This window comes from Macaca fascicularis, chromosome 16 (assembly GCF_037993035.2).
Source record: "Macaca fascicularis isolate 582-1 chromosome 16, T2T-MFA8v1.1".
Taxonomy (NCBI): Eukaryota; Metazoa; Chordata; class Mammalia; order Primates; family Cercopithecidae; genus Macaca; species Macaca fascicularis.
The window spans coordinates 81,937,801-81,960,530 of record NC_088390.1 but is presented as its reverse complement, the minus strand read 5'-3'; the positions used below and the strand labels follow the sequence as shown (position 1 = coordinate 81,960,530).

At 54.7% G+C, this 22,730-nt stretch overlaps 1 protein-coding gene across 21 annotated transcripts in view; it reads right to left on the bottom strand.

Moving 5' to 3' along the window:
- The window catches only part of LLGL2 (LLGL scribble cell polarity complex component 2), a 51,684-nt gene that overhangs the window by 15,829 nt on the left and 13,125 nt on the right, over nt 1-22,730 (bottom strand). For 13 of the 21 annotated variants that reach the window (XR_012426140.1, XR_010582004.2, XR_010582005.2 and 10 more), the window contains exons 2-6: nt 17,453-17,557; nt 3,949-4,046; nt 1,897-1,978; nt 1,502-1,617; nt 917-1,075 (exon numbers count right to left, since the gene is read on the bottom strand). Coding sequence is in view for 16 of the 21 variants with exons in the window: in XM_045376703.2 (XP_045232638.2) it covers nt 917-1,075; nt 1,502-1,617; nt 1,897-1,978; nt 3,949-4,046; nt 17,453-17,527 (530 nt within the window). In the remaining 5 variants the exon portion in view is untranslated. Of the gene's footprint in view, nt 1-916; nt 1,076-1,501; nt 1,618-1,896; nt 1,979-3,948; nt 4,047-17,452; nt 17,558-17,744; nt 17,800-19,273; nt 19,327-20,084; nt 20,228-21,500; nt 21,617-22,730 lie in introns of those variants that run through there. The other 8 variants (XM_065531985.1, XM_074020452.1, XM_074020454.1 and 5 more) reach the window with 5 other exon arrangements.

The following is a 22,730-nucleotide window of genomic DNA, read 5'->3' as shown; positions in this document are numbered from 1 at the left end:
TGCCCACAGGCTGTGTCCCATTGTGGTACTTGTCATCCTGCAAAGTGTTCTGCTCTGACCTTGGGCACAGAGCCCTACCCTGCTGAACCGGAAAGGCAGAGGTCTGCACTCAGAGGGATATAGCCCCAAGTGGGATCCTCCCAGCCCAGCAATGCCCTGCCCTGGGTAGATGGTCCCTGCTTCATTACCACCCAGGGCTGGAGAGATGGGCTGGCCAGCTGCAGGAGTGTGTCCTGGGCCCAGTCCAAAGCCTTGCAGGGCCAGGGGCCAGCACCCTGGCCTCCTCCTGTCCCTTGGAACCACAGATCATTCCACCACAAGCGACCTGGCCCCCACACGATCCTGTCAGACGCTATCCCCTCTTTTTTTGGGTCCCATCCCATTCTCCACAACCGGACCTGATCTGACTCCCTCTCTATCATAGTTCCATCGACAAGCGGAGCAAAGCTTCTGAAATGATCTCAACAGACCCACATGCCTGTGGCGGTCAACGCTTTTTAGCCACGGAGCCTGCGAGCAAATGGAACCTCAGCAAAGTGCCCACAGCACAGGGTGGCACCAGGAGCTGCTCTAGTAATGCAGGGAGGTCTGGGCCCGACTTCCCCGCTATGGAGCCCCTGGGGTTTTGAAACCCATGGCAAGTGCAAATGACACTGGACTGAGAGTCGGTGACATTACACAGTCATTTGGGGCCTTTAGATCCCCCAAAGTCCCCTTTTTAGTGCTATGATGCTAACCTATGATAGGCCAATAGGTTCTCAGTAGGGGACAGGTAGGAAGCCAAGAGCCTCCCCTGCTAGCCCCATGGAATTCCCAGCATAGAAATGACAGCTCCTGAGAGAGTCCTGGGACCAAGGGGAGAAGCCATGCCTAACTTGAGGGGATGGGGTTAACAGCAGCCGGGCTCTGGGCTCACCGCTGCAGCACCGCGTCCGAGCTGATGGTCCGGTCCTCCAGCGCGCGAAAAGCTGGCAGCTGCACCACAAACACGTTGCCGCTCTCGGTGCCCAGGTACAGCAGTTCGCACAAGGAATGGGGCAGGACCACGGTGATCTGTGTGGCACTGGGGGCAGCCCTGTGACAAGAACAGCTGCCTGTGAGCTGACCGCTGCCCAGCAGGGGAGACCCCATGGACAGGGTCTCCTGACTCCTGGGAAAACAAGCCCATAAAAATTCATGGGGTTCATGACCTTTCAGCCCAGGACAAACACTGGTCACTTTCTGCCAAGACAGGAGACAGATGGCAGAGAGGCTGGGCTAGGAGGTAGGAAAGACGCCAGGGGCCCTCCAGCATAACACGGGGTGTGGGCGGATGGAGGAGGTGGGCTGCGGCCCCACCCACTCCACTCGGAGCACCTGAGTATGGGGATGCATCGGGTCAAACGCATGCCAGGCACTGCCAGGGGCGCAACAGGCCCCACGAAGGGTGAGTCCACTCCAGAGCTAAGGGCAAGGGTCAGGCTGGGCTGGGAGTGGAAGGGGCTGGGGACTGAGCCCTTACCCTGGGGGGCCACGCAGTGTGAAGCTCTCATCCTCCTGCAGCTCCGATGCTCCGCCCTTGACCTTCAGGCTCCAAAGGTGCAGGCTGTTGTCATCCAGCAGGGTGACCAGCTGGCACTGGCGAGGGCACAGGGATGGGAGCATGTGGTCTTGCTACCCAGCAAGGCCTTTACACACTGGGGCCGCCCAGCCTGGGCTGGTTGTTTCAAAGACCCCCTGGCCACTCCCAGCGTGGCCCACGAGCCCCACCTGTGGAAAGGGAGGGGGTCCCAGGCCTTTCCAGCAGCAGCAAACCCAGGGCCACTGAATGCCAGCCTCTCCACACCAGCCCTGCTGGAAGCAGTGAGGGCAAGGAGGGTGTGGAGGTGGCTTCCTGTCCCACCCCAGGTCCCTCACCTGGCCGGGCAGGAGGTGGATCTGCGTCACTGCGTTGTTCTCCCGGTGCAGCCCCATGAACTCCACGCCCGGGGCTCCATAGCTACGAGCAGGCTCAGGAAAGCTCTGGAAGGCCAGACACCATCCCCTGACACCATCCCCTGCCCACCTTGAGTGCCAGGCCCTTGGGGCCCACATGCAATGAGTGCAAACACAGAGAGGGGCTGCCCTCCCCGCAGGCAGCAGGACTCATGCATGGAGCCTGGGATGGGGAGGAGATACAACAGCCCTGGCCCTGGGGCACCAGGCCAGTGACCCGACCCCTGGGAGATTTTTCCCAGTCAGGCCGGTGGGAGCAACTCCATAGAAAGGTGAAGCCCTACCCTGGCAACCGTCAGGCTGCCACCCTGATTCTGAGCTACAACAGACGTGTTGGCTGTCGCTTGGTAGCACCTGTGAAAAAACACACGGCCTATCCCCAACAGCCTCGGCACCAGGGATTGGTAACCAAAGTCTGGCTGTGGCCTGGCAATGATTAACCAGTGAGGGAAGGCTGAGCCGGCAGCAAGGCCCTGGCCCTCTGTGTACACCAGCCCAGCCTGGAACTCGAGCGCTCCATACCCCTCCCCCACACCGGGCAGAGGGGAAGAGGGACGTCAGGCTCCGCTGGAGGTGGCAGTCAAGCTGGCAGAGGTGGTCCCTCATCTCTCAGCTCCCTTGGGTCCTGCCCTGGGAGCACAGATCAGACTGGCGGGGTGCCCAACCTGATCCGGTTTTTCATCTCTGAAAACACCGGGAGCCCCCAGTCGGCCAGAACCAGTGCTCTGGATAAAAGATGACCCAACTGGACAACGTCCAGCCTCAGGCCGGGGAAGGACCGTCCCTGCCAGGCAGAGCCCTCTCCACTCTCTGCCGCCTGTGGGGGTGGGGGTGGAATTTGGAAGATGGCTGCCTGAGCCTAGCTCTCCTGGCCCAAGGCCACCCCACCTCTGCTTGTGGATAGGGACCTGGGGCCAGTCCACCTCTGATTCTTATCATGATAGGTTAAAAATCAAAACTGCAGGCTGGGAGTGCGGTGACTCATGCCTGTAACCCTAGCGTTTTGAGAGGCCAAGGTGAGAGAGTTGTTTGAGCCCAGGAGTTCAAGACCAGGCTGGGCAAGATCACAAGACCCTGTCTCCACAAAAAAAAAAAAAAAAAAAAAAAAAAAAATTGTTTTTGAGAGAGAGTCTTGCTCTTTGTTGCCCGGGCTGGAGCGCAGTGGCGCAGTCTCGGCTCACTGCAACCTCTGCCTCCCAGGTTCAAATGATTTTCCCATCTCAGCCTCCCAAGTAGCTGGGATTACAGGCATGTGCCACCACACCCTGCTAACTTTTTAAATATTTTTAGTAGAGACAGGGTTTTACCATGTTGACCAGACTGGTCTTGAACTCAAGTGATCCGCCCGCCTCAGCCTCCCAAAGTGCTGAAAAAAATTTTTTTAAATTAAAAACATTCCTAGTAACTTGCTTTTCTGGTGGTGAGGTGGGGAACTGAGGGAGGCAGGGGCACAGAAGGGCCCAGGCCTTGCTACTGACACACCAGCCAGCCACTCACTGACTGAGCACTGGCTGAGACACGGGCATCAGGTCCTTCCCCCTGGATCCACCAACACAACCCCTGCAAAACAGGTTTCTGAGCCCCCCAGCATCCTCAGCCCCTGCCCAGGACTGGGGGATTCCTGAAACCTCCAGGAGTAAGTGAGAGGGGGAAACTGAGTAAAGGGAGCAGACCACATGAATGGTCTTGAAAGGACACAAGGGACAAAATAAGCCTGTATCTCCTCAGTCTGTTTCAAACCTCACTGTCCTCCTGCAAAGGACAGGGTCACATCCCACCATGCCCAGGTGCCCACTCCACCATCAACCATACCCACCTCATTTTGGAATAAAATCATGTCCAAAGCTGGAAATCAGGAAAGTCTCTCATTTTATCCCAACAGCCCATGGGCAAGGAAGGAAAAAAAGATGTCCTTCCCCAAATCTCACCCACCCCAAGGCCCTGCCCGGCTGGGAGTGAGGGGACGGAGGATACAGCTTGATGGCTCCAGAACGGGTGCCGATGGCCAGGATGCGCAGGGACGGGCTGTAGCCGAGGGCGCTTGGCTGGTGCGGGAAGCCATGCTCCACCGTCTGCAACGAGAAGCACGCGGGGTGGGCGTGCAGACCTCTCCCCTTCATGCCACCATGGCTGCCGGAGCTGCAGCACTGGAGGACGCCAGCAGGAAGCAGGGATTCGGAACCTTTCAGGTTCCTCCCAGACACCTGAGTGTTGGAGCCTAACCCAAACTTACCAGGCCCCACCCCCAGTCCCTTTGTGACTCTGCCCTTGGCCTCATTGCCACTCCTTCGAGCTCATCCTCCTGGATGCCACGCCAGCCTCTCGATGCTCTCCAGGAACTGATTTGGTGTCTCCACCACATGCGCCCTGGGTGACGGACCCAGCCCTCCTCAGTGGCATGGGGGCCTTACGGATGTGGGGTGGGGAAAGTAGGGGGAGTTTGGAGCAATGGAGACACTGGTCTCTCGGGAGAAAAGCTTGGTTGCACCGCAGCTCCGGGCTCACCCAGGGGCCCAGAGTACCGCGGAGGCTCTGCCCTGCTCTGGGCTCTTCCAGGTCCCTCCAGGCCCTAGTCAGCTGGGTCTCATAGGCTCTTACTGTCACTGAGTTTCAACCATCTTTCCAGAAAGGGAATTCCTGGAATGTCGTTGCAGATACGTGTTTTTTCATTTATTACAGAAGTAATACACACACACTGTGAAAAACTTGGGAGGTATAAAGACGTTTAAGAACAAAAATTACCCAGACTCCCACAACCAGAAGTAACCCTTGCTAACACCTCAGTGTAAGTCCTTTGAGTCTTCTGCACTTGTGAATGTTTGCACAATTTTTTTTTTTTTTTTTTTTTTTTTGAGACGGAGTCTCACTCTGTCACCCAGACTGGAGTGCAGTGGCCGGATCTCGGCTCACTGCAAGCTCCGCCTCCTGAGTTCATGCCGTTCTCCTGCTTCAGCCTCCGGAGTAGCTGGGACTACAGGCGCCCGTCACAGTGCCAGGCTAATTTTTTTTTTATTTTCAGTAGAAACAGGGTTTCACCGTGTTAGCCAGGATGGTCTTCATCTCCTGACCTCGTGATCCACCCATCTCGGCCTCCCAAAGTGCTGGGATTACAGGCGTGAGCCACCGCGCCCAGCCTCATGTCTATATTTAGAAAAATATAATTGGGATCATGCCATATGGATATACATATACAAGTTAATGTATAGGTATAGCTTTGTAGCCTGTTTTCCTACTTACAGCCAGCCAAGGTTGTTAAAAGCTTGAAAATGACTTTAAAAAACATTTTATTTATTTATTTATTTATTTTTGAGATGCAGTCTCGCTCTGTCGCCCAGGCTGGAGTGCAGTAGCGCGATCTCGGCTCACTGTAAGCTTTGCCTCCCAGGTTCACACCATTCTCATGCCTCAGTCTCCCGAGTAGCTGGGACTATAGGTGCCTGCCAGCACACCTGGCTAATTTTTTTGTATTTTTAGTAGAGATGGGGTTTCACCACGTTAGCCAGGATAGTCTTCATCTCCTGACCTCGCAATCCGCCCACCTCGGCCTCCCATAGTGCTGGGATTATAGGTGTGAGCCACTGCGCCTGGCATAAAAAAAAATTTTTTTTTTTTTGAGGGTCTTTCTCTGTTTCCCAGGCTGGGTGCTGTGGCGTGATTTCGGCTCACTGTAGCCTTGGCCTCACAGGCTCAAGCGATCCTCCCACCCCAGCCTCCCAAGTAGCTGAGGCTACAGGCATGCACCACCATGCCTGCCACGCCTGGCTACTTTTTAATTTTTGGTAGAGACAGGTACTCGTCATGTTGCCCAGCCTGGTCTTGACCTCCTAGACTCAAGAGATCCTCCTGCCTTGGCCTCCCAAAGTGCTGGGATTATAGGCGTGAGTCACTGCAACCTGCCTAAAATGACTTTTTTTTTTGTTTGAGACAGAGTTTTGCTCATCACCCAGCCTAGAGTGGGTGATCTCGGCTCGCTGCAAACTCTGCCTCCCAGGTTCAAGCGATTCTCCTGCCTCAGCCTCCTCAGGAGCTAGGATTACAGGCATGTGCCACTATGCCTGGCTAATTTTTGTATTTTTAGTATTTTTAGTAGAGATAGGGTTTCATCATGTTGGCCAGGCTGGTCTTGACCTCAAGTGATCTGCCCGCCTCGGCCTCCCAAAGTGTTGGGATTACAGGTGTGAGCCATCATACCCGGCCTAAAATGACTTTTAAAACAGCTAAAGGGCCGGGCGCGGTGGCTCAAGCCTGTAATCCCAGCACTTTGGGAGGCCAAGACGGGCGGATCACTAGGTCAGGAGATCGAGACCATCCTGGCTAACACGGTGAAACCCCGTCTCTACTAAAAAATACAAAAAACTAGCCGGGCGAGGTGGCGGGCGCCTGTAGTCCCAGCTACTCGGGAGGCTGAGACAGGAGAATGGCCTGAACCCGGGAGGCGGAGCTTGCAGTGAGCTGAGATCCGGCCACTGCACTCCAGCTTGGGCGACAGAGCGAGACTCTGTCTCAAAAAAAAAAAAAAAAAAAAAAAAAAAAAAAAACCAGCTAAAGAATATTCTTTACCTGGAGATGCCCTAACTCACCAGGGGTTTATTGTTGAGTATTTACTTTGTTGCTAGAGGGTTTGCATGTTGATGGCATTCTTGGACTCCTATCTTTGTCTGCAACACTTGAGAATTTCCTGGGGCAGATGTCCCAGGGATAGAATTGTGGGTTAAGAAAGGTATGAACATAAACGCTACAAATTTCGAGTGATAAACCATCTTCAAGAAGGTTTTTAGTTCAGTTTTTTAATCAGTTACCCCAATCTGACCCCCACCTCCCACCCCAGGGGATAGTGGCCCTGCAGAGCTAGGTGACAACAGCACACAGCAATGCTATGTCAACTGGTTGCTTTAAAGACTTGAAACAAAAAACAACCACAGAGACTCTGCCCTGCAGAAAAAGGTCCCAAGAATGAGGCAGCCTCCTTAGGCCCTGGGCTCTCCTACTTTGCAGCCCTACCAGGCCTCAAAGCAGCAGAAAGTCCCTGTTGAGATCTAGCAATGATAGCTTAGCAAACCCAATTGCTACTTGCCTCCCCCATCAGTCAGTCTAGTCCAATGGCTCTCACAAGGAATCCCATACTGGGGTCAGGCAAGGAGGAAAGCTCCAACAAGTGCCTATTTTGGGGGATGCCTGGGTACAAAAAGGTCAGAGGATGGGCCGGGGTGCCTCAGGCCTGGCTCTTTGCCAGGAACATGGCCTGCCCTGTAAACGGTCATACCTGAATGGGATAGCCAGGGGGCCAGATAGGGCCCAGCAGCGGCCCCCAGGCCAGCCCAGCTCCCTGCTCAGCTATGCGAAAAATGCAGAGCCTGGAGAAGCCCTGGATAGAGATAACTGTCTGGAATGTAAACATTTCCCAGGAAAAGGGGAGTAGACAGCAGAATAGGATGTGCAGGAGAAGCTCCCACAGGGGCCCCGCCAGACTTCAGCGAGCCCCAGGTTGCTGGGGCCTCAGGAAGTCAGCAGCCGGAGCTGCCTCCCCGGGACAGAAGCACTTTCCCAGCAGCAGAGGTAGCTCAGGGAACAGCCTCTGGAATTTGGAGGACTCTGGTGGAAACGCCCCACAGGAGCCTGCTGGACTGGCCAGGAGCAGGCCTCACGCCCCGAGCAGCCCAGAGCCCAGAACGGTAGCCAAGGAGCCCCATGGGGCCACCAAGTACTTGCAGTATGGCTCATGTCACCAACGAGGGTTAAGTCAGTTCTTGGAAACCCTTCAAGTATGTCTGGAACAACTCAGGTTCTAGAAGAACAGGGGCTAGACAAAGGCAGGCCACGCTTCAAATTCCCTTTTCCCACTGTAAATCGTCCAAATTCTAAATACGGATCTAGTACTTCCAAAAAAGATTTAATGTCTGAATTGAGATGTGACGTAAGTGTAAAATACACCTAGATTTCACAGATTTAGCATTCAAAAAAACAAATTGAAAAAATCTCATTAGTAAGTTAATCACATGTCAAAATATTTTGTATATGTTGGATTAAAAGGAATATATACTTTTTTTTTTTGAGACAGGGTCGCGCCTGTCACCCAGACTGGAATACAGTGGCACGATCACAGCTCACTGCAACCTATGCCTCCCAGGTTCAAGTGATCCTCCTGCCTCAGCCTCCCGAGGAGCTGGGACTACAGGCGCACACCACCATGCCCAGCTAATTTTTGTATTTTTAATAGAGACGGGGTTTCACCATGTTGTTGGCCAGGCTGGTCTCAAACTCCTGGCCTCAAATGATCCACCGGCCTCAGCCTTCCAGAGTGCCAGAGTGCTAGAGTGCTAGGATTACAGGCATGAGCCACCGTGACCAGCTGGAATATAGGATTAAAATTAATTTCACTTGTTTAAATAATTTTATAATGCAGCTTCTAGATTTTTTTTGTTTTTAAGACAGAGTCTCCCTCTGTCAACCTCCTCCTCCCAGGTTCAAGCGATTCTCCTGCCTAACCCTCCCAAGTAGCTGAGACTACAGGCATGCACCACCACACCCGGCTAATTTTTGCATTTTTAGTAGAGATGGGGGTTTCACCATGTTGGCCAGGCTGGTCTCGAACTCCTGACTTTAAGTGATCTGCTCACCTTGACCTCCCAAAGTTCTGGGATTACAAGTGTGAGCCACCACACCAAGCCAGAATATATAATTAAAATTAAATTCACGTATTTAAATAATCTTACAATGCAGCTTCTAGGAAATTTTAAATCACATGTGGCTCATATTATATTCCTACTGGCCTCGACAAGTCCACGCATCAGCAGAAGGCCAGGCCAGAGAAAACAGCCTGTAAGTTTTTGCTGGACTCTCAGGCCACATGTCAAAAGCGGACAGTTCTCTTAACATTTCACCGGAGTCACTACTCCCGCTTTGGCTCTGCATCTTTCCTCTAACTCAGAGGAAGACAAAGGGTTGGGCCCATCCTTCAACTACTCACATTAATTCCTCATTCCCTTCAAGCCTTAGAGATACTGTGGCCACCCCTCCCTCCCATCCCCACCTTCTTTTCCAAAGGCTGATTTAGAACAGGGTCAGTGAGTCAGACCCACGAAGCTTTGTATCCCTTCCTGCCACATACAAGGCATCTGGTCGTGGGTGAGCTGCTGGGCCTCCCTGAACTTCACTTCTCATCGAATAAACGGGATGGTACTGGTGACTGCACTGGGCAGAGCTGTCCTCGGATTGGAGATGATGGACCTGAGGCCACCTCGCAGCACACAAAAAGGCCTCTGCTTCCTTCCAAGGCTCCCATTGTTCCATAGTATCACCTTGGGTACTTCTCCAAGTTGGCAACTCTGGAGGGACCAGGGCTCCCCCAAAACCAAAATAAGGGCAGTGACCTTCACAGCGACTCTACCTGGACAGGGCCAAGAGAGTGGGTTCACATGTAAATGACGTGTCTCCCAGGGAATTCCCCAGGTCGGGGAGGGGAGGATCCAGCCTACCTGGCTCTGCCCACAGATGATACCTGGCTCAGGTGACCTCTGCCAAGGGAGGACAGAGGTCCTTGACAGGGGTCTGGGCAGTCCTATGAGGACAGGGGCTCGGGCTGGGCAGAGAGGCAGGGGAGCCCTAGGTTATTTATGGGAAGCCCAAGGGATCTTGTTGGGAACAGGGAAGGGATTGGGATTTTGGAACAGGACTAAGAGCAGTTAATAGAAGGGACAGGGAGGAGCTAGAAACCCAGGGCCTAGCGTCCTGAGGAAACCAGTCAGGGAAAGGATGAAGGCTCTGTGGGCACCTCTGGCTGTGCCCCAGTTGCCCCCTACTTTGTATTTTTTTTTTTTTTTTTTTTTTTGAGACGGAGTCTCGCTCTGTCGCCCAGGCTGGAGTGCAGTGGCGCAATCTCGGCTCACTGCAAGCTCCGCCTCCCGGGTTCACGCCATTCTCCTGCCTCAGCCTCCCGAGTAGCTGGGACTACAGGCGCCCGCCCCTGCGCCCGGCTAATTTTTTCTATTTTTAGTAGAGACGGGGTTTCACCATGGTCTCGATCTCCTGACCTTGTGATCCGCCCACCTCGGCCTCCCAAAGTGCTGGGATTACAGGCGTGAGCCACCACGCCCGGCCTGTATTTTTTTGGTTTTTTTGAGACTCACTCTGTTGCCCAGGCTGGAGTGCAGTGGTGCGATCTCAGCTCACTGTAACCTCCGCCCCCCCGGGCTCAAGTGATCTACCTCAGTCTTCTGAATAGCTGGAACTACAGGCATGCACCACCACAACTGGCTAATTTTTTGTATTTTTTGTAGAGATGAGGTTTCACTATGTTGCCCAGGCTGGTTTTGAACTCCTGGAGTCAAGTGATCCAACTGCCTCAGCCTCCCAAAGCGCTGGGATTATAGGTGTAAGCCACCGTGCCTGGCCTGCGCCTTACTTTGGTGCCCTTCCCAGCCCCTGGCTATCCTACCTCCAACTCCTACCAGCCTTGTAAGGCTCAGCTTCCCTGCTGGTGAACAAGGTCTATATCACTTAGGTGGTGACTCCCCCCTTGTTTAGGGTTCAGAACAGCTCCAGGTCCCTGTTAGAGGGAGTGCATATGGCCTCCCGGAAAGAAGGTACCCACCTGAGCACAGGAGGTTGTGCTCAGCCCCAGGGCTGCCTTCCTGCAAAGATACACACAGCAACCCTGAATCATGGCTGCACTCAGGACAGAGGGCAGGACGGGGAACAGCCCCTGGGTGGTCAGGGAATTCCAAGACCAGTCCTCCCCAGCTATTCTAGGACCCTAGCTATCCCTCTTCAGATTCAAACCAGGAGGCTGACCAAAGCCTGGCAGCCACTGGGGCCTCCTGAGCATAGCATCCAGCCTACCTGGCCCCGCCCACATCTGATACCTGGCTCAGGTGACCTCTGCCAAGGGAGGAGAGAACAATGAACTCTTTTGACAGGGGGGCTGGGAAAGGAGAGCAAAGACTTGCAGAAGCCGCCAGACTGCAACATTAGCCTGGAGTGGGAGAGAAGGCCCCTCCCAGGTCTCTCCCGGGCTCTGGGACTCCTTTCCAGGTCCCGGAAGGGGAGGGAGTGGGCAAAGTCTGGTTGTCAGAGGCAGCGGGGCCTTCATCCTGCCTGCAGCCAGAGAGGACCCTGCCCAAGGGCTAGGACCCGAGGAGTCCCTGGCACTCCTCAGGGGGTTGGAAGGAGGGAGTGGCGGGGACCAGACCCTCGGAGGCTGCCCAGGGCTGTGGGGGAGCACGCCCGCCTGGCTGGGCCACTCTGCCCGATACTGGCTGGGTGTGGCCAGCTCAGATTCCTGGCAGTGGCAGCAGCCTGGCCCTCCCTGTGTGGCTGCTGTCACCTGACACCAGGGGCCCAGCCATGCAAAAGCCAAAACAGAATAACCTGGCCCTCCGCAGGGGCTGCTGGCTCAGGAACGCACTGTTTGTTCAGGGCCTAAGGGGACAGGGGAGGGTGGGCACGGGCAGGGAAGGCCCAGGCAGGTGCTTCTGTGGCAGCCCGGCAAGCACAGCAGCCTGTTTGCCCTGATGGGTGTGGCTGCTTGGGGTGTGCCTGGGTTTGGCCGAGGGGAGGAGCTGGCTGTGAGCAGTTGTCTAGGAACGGGTTTTACCTTGACTTCTCCAGCAGCACTTCCTCCCTCCTGAGGTCCCATGGTTCCTTCCCTTGGTCCTCAGTGGCCCTGTCCTGGTGCTGCAGCTGACTTGTCTGTCTGTCCATCCCTCCAATGGGCTTGAGGGCCCACCACATATAGCAACTTCACTGCCACTTCACTGGCAAAGTAACTGTGGTGTGAAGAGAGGTGAAGCCACCGCTCTGAGGCCACACAGCCAAACGGCAGGTGGAACCAGGACGTCCTCACCCCAGCCAGTGCCCCCCAAGATATGCTCCAGCTGTGCAAGCCCTGCAGACCTCAGTCTCCTCCCCTGCAGAATGGGAGCAACACCCATCCTGAGTTGTTGTGAGTGTGACACCACGACAAGGCAAGTCCTGGTAAGGCGTCGACCTGTGTCAGGGACCGTTTGAAGCAATTACACTCCCTTAGGATCATTATGATGCTGTTGGAGCTCAGGACATACCAACCCAAAACACCACTATAGCAAACCAGAATGTGCTACCCCAAAATAAACTTCTTTTTTTTTTTTTTTTTTTTTGAGACGGAGTCTTGCTCTGTCACCCAGGCTGGAGTGCAGTGGCCGGATCTCAGCTCACTGCAAGCTCCGCCTCCCGGGTTTACGCCATTCTCCTGCCTCAGCCTCCCGAGTAGCTGGGACTACAGGCGCCCGCCACCGCGCCCGGCTAGTTTTTTGTATTTTTAGTAGAGACGGGGTTTCACCGTGTTAGCCAGGATGGTCTCGATCTCCTGACCTCGTGATCCGCCCGCCTCGGCCTCCCAAAGTGCTGGGATTACAGGCTTGAGCCACCGCGCCCGGCCAAATAAACTTCTTTGGTTTTTTTTTTTTTTTTTTTTTTGAGACAGAATCTTGCTCTGTCACCCAGGCTGGAGTGCAGTGGCACGATCTCAGCTCACTGCAACTTCCGCCTCCTGGGTTCAAGTGATTCTCCTGCCTCACCCTCTCAAGTAGCTGGGATTACAGGCGTATACCACAATGCCCAGCTAGTTTTTGTATTTTTAGTAGAGACAGGGTTTCATCATGTTAGCCAGGCTGATTTCGAACTCCTGACCTCAGGTGATCCACCTGCCTCAGCCTCCCAAACTGCTGAGATTACAGGCATGACACACGGCACCTGGCCATTTCTTTGGCATACTTTGATCTGGTTATTCTCAGAAAGTGCAGACATGGGAGTAGCTCTGAAAAGCTGTCCTTTAGCCGGGTGTGGTGGTGCATGTCTGTAATCCCAGCTACACGGGAGGCTGAGGCTGGAGAATCACTTGAACCCAGGAGGCAGAGGTTGTGGTGAGCTGACATCGCACCACTGCACTCCAGCCTGGGCAACAAGAGCAAAACTCTGTCTCAAATTAAAAAAAAAAAAAAAAAGGAAAAGAAAAGAAAAGCTGCCATTTTGTAAAAGAAATTTACATCCACAAAGGAAACCTACATTAGTCAAGTACAGGCTGAATACCTACATTAGTCAAGTACAGGCTGAATATCCCTCATCTAACATGATTGGGGCTACAGTGTTTTAGATTTCAGAATCTTTTGGATTTTGGAATATTTACATTATATTTATCAGTCAAGCATCCCAAATCCAAAATTTCAAAATCTGCAATGCTCCAATGAGCACTCCCTTTCAGTGTCATGTTGGCACTTCAAAAACTCAGATTTTGGAGCATTTCGGATTTCAGATTTTCTGATCATGTGGGCTCAGCCCATATCTGTATCAGGAAGAAGGCTTCTCCAACGCAACTTTTATTACCAAGAGCCCTTCTCTGCATAACAAGACAACCTTCAGTCACCATACACTTCCTCCCCTCACCTTCCTATAACCTGGTCACACCCCACCCCAGTCATTTATTATTATTATTTTTTGACACAGGGTCTCACTCTGTCACTCAGGCTAGAGTGCAGTGGGGTGATCTCGGCTCACTGCAACCTCCACCTCCGGGGTTCAACTGAGTCTCCTGCCCCAGCTTCCCTAGTAGCTGGAACTACAGGCGTGGGCCACCACATCCAGCTGATTTTTATATTTTTAGTAGAGACGGGTTTCGCTATGTTGGCCAGTCTGGTCTCTAACTCCCGACCTCACGTGATCCACCCACTTCAGCCTCCGAAAGTGCTGGGATTACAGGTGTGAGCCACTGCGCCTGGCCTCCTGTCAATTTAATTCATAGCCCAACCAAAGAACCTAGAAGGCTGGAGGGAAGCCAGTTTTTGCTCCCCTACAATGCCCATTTTACAGATGAGGAAACTAAAGAACAGACAGGTTAAGTAACGCGTCCACTGTGTCCACTGTGTCTTACACGGTGAGGAAGCAACAGACCCAGCACCTAGACCCAGGCCATGTGGCTGCAAAGTCCCTGCCCCTGACCACTACCTGGCGCCTTGGATGCCTGGCACACAGCCTTCGGTGAACTGGAGTTACCACTCTGACAGCCAGCCGCTGGCACAGTTCAGAGACTGTTTGCAATCACAGATCCTCTGCAGGTACTGAAGCCAAAGAAACAGGACGTCTCCCTCTCAGGCCCCCCGGGCGATGTCCTTGCCCTCTTTGAGGCACTGGGCTTGGTGTGGGTGTAAAGGAATTGAGCCAGAAGGTGTTGGAGGAAAAGGCCAGAACTGGTTCAGAAGCCAGTGTCTACAAGCCACCTGGGATCCAGCTGCGACGGCGCCACTGTCCCAGCTGTCATAGCACCCAGCAGACTGGCCTTCCAGGACCACTGGAAGAGATGATCTGAGTTGCCAGGCATGAACGCTGTCTGGTGCCTGACCCTCACCTACACCAACAGCCCACTTGCCGCTCTAGACTCCAGCCCTGGGTATCCCACCGTCTGCTGGACCTGTCCCAAGGCTCCCCCGGCTCAACCTCAAGCCACATAACACCCACCGTAGCATGGTGCTGCTAGACACTGCGGCCGCCAGCCAGGCATGGCCTTCGATTCACGCAGGAACTCATGTAGTCCTCACACCAACTATATGGACGGAGTGGCTCTGATTATCATTATCTCAGAGGCACGTGACCTACTCAAGGTCACACAGCTGGTGAGCCAGGCAGTGGGCACCACTCACCTCCGGGCAAGTTACCTCTCCGTAAATGGAGAGCACTGTTGTTGCCACTGTGTCCAAATCAAAACGATCAAAATATATTACTTTTCCTCAAATCTGCTCTTCACTACTCCTGGCCTGGGCTCCCCCTCCCAAGACCTGGCACCACCACCCACCCAGGTCAGAACCTCCACGGTCATCCTGGACACCCACCTCCCCTCCCCGCCCCCTCTCTTTACTGCCCCATTAGCAGATCTCGGCAATCGGATGCCCTGAACCGTTCTCTATTCCATGGGTCTGAAACCAGGAGCGATTTTACCCCTCAGGAAACATTCTTGGTTGTCACATCTTGATGGGTGTGTGTGTATGTATGTGCCACTGGCATCTGGTGGGTAGGACCAGGGACACTGCTACATAATCTGCCATGCACAGCACAGCCAGCCTCAAATACCTGCGAGTGCTGAAGCGGAGAAACCCTGCTCAATCATGCCTTGTCCCCATCCCCCCCGGCTGGGCTTCCAGCCCCTTCCTTCTGGGCTGTCACCTATCTAGTCACCGCAATGACTCCTAACCACTCTGAGCTTACCTGCTTTGCCCAGACGGTAAAAACATCTCCGGGTTTATCGTTCCTATATTGTAAATGCGACCACCATTCGCTCCCTTGCTCACAACCCCCTGGGGCGGCAGGGTCAGATCAGGCCCAGATGCTGGCAGCCTCCCTGCCTCACAGCCGGGGCTGGGGAGGGGCAGAGCAGACGGGATCCCAAATCCTCCGGGATCTGGCCTTATCCTCCAATCCCACCCTGCTGGCCCCACCACACTCCCCAAGCCTGGATGAGTCTACCCTGCTCCCGAATTCCCCGGGCTCTCCCCTTCCTCTTCTCCACTCCCAGGGCCCGAAATGTCAAGCCATCAGCCTCCTCCCTCCTGCAGACTGTGAAAGTGGAGGGCAGAGGCCCAATGAGATTCCCACAGCGCTGAGCCTTGGGCCGTGGATCCAGGGGTGCTCAATGCATGCTTCTTGCATTTGAATGGAAAGAGGAAGGTAGAGCAGGAGACCCAGGAGCCTCCCTCTGCCACCCCCAGGCCTGGGAGTGGAACAATCAAGTTTGGGGACACCCCTGGGGGATAGGAGAAAGAGGGAGGGACAACTCCTCGCCCCAACTCCACCTCAGCCTCACTCAGCTGCACAGACAGAATTTGGGGCAAGGGGGCGAGGGGGCAGGGGTGGGGGGTGTTTAGCCCTGTTTGCTGAGCCTGTCTGTCAGATTTCTGCCACTTTTTCAGAGTGAGAGACGGGAGGCAGATGGGGGTCACCCAGCTCCCTTCCATCCCCTGTGGACACTGGAGCTTTGAGACCCAGCACCCATAGGCTACTCCCTCCAGAGCAAGGGTAGGAGGCTGTAGGTGTCCTGAGGTCTCCCATTCCCAACACCTGCACCCCCATATCCCAAGGCCCAAAAGTGAGCTGGCGGGAAGCACGTTGGCGTAGGAAAGCCCTAATTCCAGAGGCGAATGTCTTTGTGGCAAAGCTCCATCAGGGACACCAACTCCTCCCACAGGCTACGAAACCCAGAGGGAAATGGCAGGGCACCTTGGCAGCGCTGACCCACCTCTCTCAGGGAGGTCCCTCCAACCCATGACCCACCTCTCCCAACAGGGAGGTCAGGGAGGTCCCATCCAGCCCACAGCAGCAGCCAGCATTCCTGGGCCACTGTGCCTAGCACTTAAGTTACCTCATCCCACGTACGCCCTTAACAAGCCTATGGTGTGGGCGACAGGCATATACGGCCATCCAGCTTCTACGTGGCAAAGTTGGGTTTGCACCTGGGGAGGCTGACTTCCACACTTCTCAAATCCAAAACAAAAATACAACCAAAGAGAATTCCTCATTCTCCACAGGGAGACATCCCTTTTCCAGACTGTCTGGTCTCATATCCACTGCTTCCTTTCGGGGGCAGAGGAGCCCAAATGGAAGCCCCCAACGAAAGCCACATGTCCAGCCCTCAGCATGCTGGGAGGGTCCTGGATCCCGGGGGGAAGAGCATCACAGTGTCCCAGTTCCTGTAGCCCACCTTCCCAGCAGAGGGGCCAAAGCACAAGTGAGAAGGTATTTATCCCCCAAGGCCCCACACAGCTCGGTGGCCCAGGAGTTTAAGAGCCACACTGCACGCCTCCTAGGTACAGGCCGGTCCTGACCTTCTCAGGCCCCAGGCTCCTGAAGGGAAGCCCCACAGGGCTTCTGGTATCCCGGGTGCAGGTTTGGGATTGGGGTAGTCCGAGGTCAACTCTGGCTCATTCTCCTGGGCACCTCTCCCCACTCACCCTGGCCAGAGCCAGTAGGAATCACGTGTTCAGCCTGCAGGGGAGCTGCATGTTCCTTCAGGGCAATTTGAGAAGGGAGAAACAGCCATGGCCTGTGACTCCAGGGCCCCAAGGGAACTGGAACATTATCACCCCTACAGACTGCATCCTTTCATCTCACACGTCCCTAAGCCTCCATGACAACCCTCTGCCGAGGTAGGCAGGGCAGATCGTTTTATTCCCACGATACAGGTAGGGAAACTGAGGCTCGATGACGTGGGGTGACTTGCAGAGGTCACACAGCCAGTGAAAGCCTTGGGATGAGAAGTCCCAACTCGTGAGGGCAACCCATTCCTCTTTCCCATAAAAGCCCTTTAACCAGACCCCATTTCCAAAGTCTGAGTCCCAAGAGGCACTGCAGGCAGCCACATAAGAGCTGTACCTTAATCCAGGTAAGAGATGCCTCAGCCCCAGCCTAAGCCACCTGGCCCAAAACCTGGGGGTCATCTTCCCTGCTCTCCCTAACTTACCTTGTTAAACTGGAACAGGTCCCGCTTGAGCCTCTCCCGCACAGGGTCGTGCCCTGGCCTCAGGAACCGCCTCATTGTGCTTAGTCTGCAGCCCCCACTGGAGACCTGGAGAAACAGAAGGAGTTGCAGGGGCCTGTCCTGGCACTCAGGTATCGATTAGGCCCGGTCCACACAGTGGAGCGGGGCCTCTCTCTCCGAGTCCAGTAGGCAGCCACCGTGGGGCCAGGCCAGCTTCACAGTGACCGCCCATGCACCCTGGCTTCCCCACGCTCAGATCCAGAGGCCGGCCCACCTCAGGGCTGAAGGCTCTCACCACCTGTGGCCTTCTAATGGGGGCAGGAAAAGCTGGGGGAGGAAGCCATTTAGCCTGGCTTTATAAGCACAGGGAGGGCCGGCGGGCCCTGAGGTTAATTAGCTTAATTGTTAACCTGTTTTCTGAGAAACCATGAAACTCCAGCTAAGCAGAAAGGGAAACTTCACAAGCCTCTTCCTCTCAAGTCTTTTGGAAGGTAGAAACACCAAGCCCATCCTTCCCAGATCAGAGCCCGAGTCAGGCAGGGGTGAGGCCTGTAGTGACTCCAGGCCAGGCCACAGGCAAACGCTTCCTCCTTCTGACCTCGGGGAAGGCTGTCCAGGGACCCTCGGCCTCAGCCCCTCCGACCAGCCACAGCTACGAGGAACTCGAGTGGGCACGGGTGGCACAGGGCACTCAGTCAGGGGGTGCTGGCCCCTGCCACCACGCCCGGGGTCTCTGCCAGTCCTGTCCCCTCTCTCTGGCTAGCCCCAGTCCAGCTTCCCTGTGCTCTCATGGGGTGTGCTCAGAAAGGTTCTCTTTCCCATGGGCCCAAGTGGAGAATAATCAGGAGAAATCTGCTCCCAATAAAGAAACCAGCTCAAGGCCCCCAAACTCTCCGCCCACCATAGAATCCATTCCCAGCCCAAGGGGAAACTATTTCTGGATTATCCTTGGGGGAAGGGGAAGGAGTCTCTGTGCTCCAGCTTCTGCCTTCCAGTAGCTCAGCCTCCTGCTGACCGTAGGACAGCAAGGCCCGTCCTTGGGAAACACAGACAAGGCCCACCCTGGGCACAGCTCCGTCCACTCCCAGCAGGATGGGGGAAGGAAGCAGATTCAGGCCCCACCCTGGAGGCGCATACTCCAGTCAGGGGCAGGTAGAGACAGGGCAGCCTAGTGTTGAGTGCTCGGACTGCAGGAGGGAGAGGGAACACCTGGCCCAAAGTGGGGAGGGCAGGTCATATTCGAGAAGAAGGCATCTAAGCTGAGGTTTGAAGGAATTCTGGTTCTTGGGAGGGGGCAAAAATTAACCGTCAGATCAGGACTTTGCATATGATAGGATCCCATGTGATCTGGGCAGGGTGGGAGAAGGTAGGTAACGTGGGTGGCAGAGTTGGGGTGTCTTCGGGCAGAGGAACCGAGGGCTTGCTATGCTGGCAGGGTGACCTGATTTTGCAAAATCACACTGAAAAAGAGGCGGTCTTGTAATCCCAGCACTTTGGGAGGCCGAGGCACGTGGATCACATGAGGTCAAGAGTTTGAGACCAGCCTGGCCAGCATGGTGAAACCTTGTCTCTACTAAAAATACAAAAGTTAGCCACATGTGGTGATGGACGCCTGTAATCCCAGCTAATTGGGAGGCTAAGGCAGGAGAATTGCTAGAACCCAAGAGGCGGAGGTTGCAGTGAGCCAAGATCAGGCCATTGCACTCCAGCCTGGGCAACAGAGCAAAAACAACGTCTCAAAAAAAAAAAAAAAGCAGCAGAGCCATATCCCCCTTGAGTGAAAGGATCTGCAGGGTCAGTTACCTCAAAAACGAACACCAGGAACCAGCCCCCGGAGCGTTGTCACCTTCTGGGGAAACTGAAAAAGAGGGTCAGTCCAGGACGTTCCTGCCTTCACATTTTGGAGGAGTCAGACCAGAGGTGGGGCTCCCACTTTGCTGGGGCAGAGCAGGTGGCCGGGAAACTCCCAGGGCCCACTTGATCCAAGGTCCCAAGGCAGTTCAGAGAACAGGCACCGGAAAGCCCTGAGGGCTGCTGGAATGGAAGTGAGGGGACACCGGATCTGCCGGCCCAGCGTTCCAGCCTGGGGGAGGGCAGCTCACGCTCATAAACCAGCTGGACTCCTGGAGGGCTCACACCCCCACCCGGGGCCCAGGCCAAGGTCACTGGGTCAGAAGTCAGAGGAAGCTTGGTGGGGGCTCCCTGGAGAGCGACCACAGCCTGCAGACTCCAGGGAGGGGACAAGAGGGCACAGGGTCATTCGTGCCAAAGACTCCACACAGGCTTAAAGGTGACAAGGCAGAACTGGGGGCTGGGAGAAGGTGCCGGTAGGAAGGAGGAAGACAGGGTGTACCAATGGCATCAGGAGGACCCCACCGGGTCAGGAGGGCACAGACACCGAGCACCACCCACCCACCCAAATGCTCCCTGGAGCACCTGCCATGCAGCAGGGAGTGAGTGTACCAGACCCTCTGCATCCTATTCCGTTTAAAACATTTTGCTCTAATCCCAGTGCTTTGGGAGGCCGAGGCGGGAGGATCACGAGGTCAGGAGATAGAGACCATCCTGGCCAACACGGTGAAACCCTGTCTCTACTAAAAATATAAAAAATTACCCGGGCGCAGTGGTGGGCGCCTGCAGTCCCAGCTACTCAGGAGGCTGAGGCAGGAGAATGGCGTGAACCTGGGAAGCGGAGCTTACAGTGAGCCGAGCTCACACCACTGCACTCCAGCCTGGGCAAAAGAGCGAGACTTCTGTCTAAAAAAAAAAACATTTTGCTCAAGTAATCTGTGACCATTGTAGAAAAAGCAAATACAGAGGAGAAAATCCTCCCTAAACCCCAGCACCCAGAGAGCCACAGTCATGGGCCGCTGAATGTCCTGGCCACCTCCTTTCCTTGGCACTGAGTGAGTTTGTGAGCGTGGAGCCCCTCACACCACCCTGATCTGGGAAGCCGTCTGAAAGGTAAGCGGAACATCCCCACTAGACAGGCAAGGAAACAGACCACGGCAGCAAAACACCCTGTCCAAAGTCACCAAGTAAGAAGCGGCAGAACTCGGACTGGACCCCAAGTCAGAAGGGCTCTGGGTAGCAGTGAAGGATGGATAATACAGAACAAAGGATGCCCAACGACACCCCTGAAGTTAAAAGGCAGGGACACGTGCAGACACACTTCCAGATGCTGGCCGCTCAGAGCCCAACCAGCAGTCTGGGGCCTGGTGACTGGCCACTGCTGACAGGGTGCTGGCGAGGTCTGGCTGGGCAGAGCTGGTGGCCTTGTATGGACCTGCTGCTGCTCTTCCCACACGGGGCTGGGACCTCATGAGCGTGGGGTGATGGAGCCAGGAGGACCAAGGCAGGGTGGGCATGGCATCCCCTCACTCCAATCAACTTACTGTCCAGGTCAAGGCATGGAAAAGCACCACGCTTCCTTGAAGAGGGGGCTGGTCTAGGCCTGGTGGGGCTCACCTCCAGGTGGCTCCTCAGCTCCCCACCCCAGACAAGTAGGTTCTCTGCAGAGAAACTTCAGGAAGCCAGGCCTAGAGCTGCCTGGTAAGAACAGATCCTATGTACTCAGCCCACTCCTAGAGGGAGCCAGGGGTTGTAGGGTTGTGAGGGAAAGAGCCCCGGGCTAGGGGCCAACAGGCCAGGGCTTGCTGTCACAGCACAGCACAGCACAGCTCCCCCAAGCCGCATGGCCTCCAGAGACAGCTCCTCTGTAAAGGTGGATGGCACTTCCTCCTCCCACAAGGATCGCATAGAAGGAGCAGGAGCTTGGCATGGAGCAGACACTGTCCTAGGACAGGGATATAGCAGTGACAGGGAAGCAACAGACACTTCACGGGACACAAATCAGAAAATGGGATGATTTCCAGACAGCCGTGGTAACTCACACCTGGAATCCCAGCACTCTGGGAGGCCGAGGTGGGCGGATCACTTGAGGTCAGGAGTTCGAGACCAGCCTGACCAACATGGTGAAACCCTGCCTCTACTAAAAATACAAAAATTAGCTGAGCATGGTGGGGCGCACCTGTAGTTCCAGCTATGCAGGAGGCTGAGGCAGGAGAATCGCTTGAACCTGGGAGGTGGGTTACAGTGAGCTGAGATCGCACTACTGCACTCCAGGCTGGGTGACGGAGTGAGACTCTGTATGAAAAAAAAAGTAACCAGAAAATGGGATGATTTCTGACAGAGGTTAGACCTATCTCTGACTAAAAAAAAAAAAGATGGACTGGGCACAGTGGCTCACTCCTATAATCTCAGCACTTTGGGAGGCCAAGGTGGGAGGATCACTTGAGCCTAGGAGTTGGAGACCAGCCTGGGCAACATAGTGAGACCCTGTCTCTAAAAAAAAAAAAAAAGGAAAGGAGATTTTTTCAAATTTACATGGAACAATAAAAATTTTGAAAAGAAAGGAGGGCTGGGCACAGTGGTTCATGCCTATAATCCAAACACTTTGGGAGGCTGCGGTGGGAGGATCCCTTGAGCTCAGGAGTTCAAAACCAGCCAGGGCAACATAGGGAGACCCTATCTCTACAAATAATAAAAACAAAATTAGCTGGGCATGGTGGCATGCACCTGTGGTCCCAGCTACTCAGGACGCTGAGGTGGAAGGACTGCCTGAGCATGGGAGGTTGAGGCTGCAGTGAGCTATGATCGCGCCACTGCACTCCAGCCTAGATGACAGAGTGAAACTCTGTCTCAAAACGAACAAACAAAAAGCATTAGCCAGGCACAGCGGCAAGCACCTGTGGTCCCAGCTACTTGGGAGGCTGAGGCAGGAAGATCAGTAGAGCCCAGGAGTTTGAGGCCGCAGTGAGCTATGACTGGATCACTGCACTCCAGCCTGGGCCACAGAGCGAGACTCTGTTTCTTTTTTTTTTTTTTTTTTTTTTTTTTTTTTGAGACGGAGTCTCACGCTGTTGCCCAGGCTGGAGTGCAGTGGTGCGATCTCGGCTCACTGCAAGCTCCGCCTCCCGGGTTCCCGCCATTCTCCTGCCTCAGCCTCCTGAGTAGCTGGGACTACAGGCGCCCGCCACCGCGCCCGGCTAATTTTTTGTATTTTTAGTAGAGACGGGGTTTCACTGTGGTCTCGATCTCCTGACCTTGTGATCCGCCCGCCTCGGCCTCCCAAAGTGCTGGGATTACAGGCTTGAGCCACCGCGCCCGGCCGCGAGACTCTGTTTCTAAAAAAAAAAAAAAAAAAACTGAAAGAAAGAAAAAAAAGGGATGCGAAGATCCAGCAACTAGGCTTTGGCGG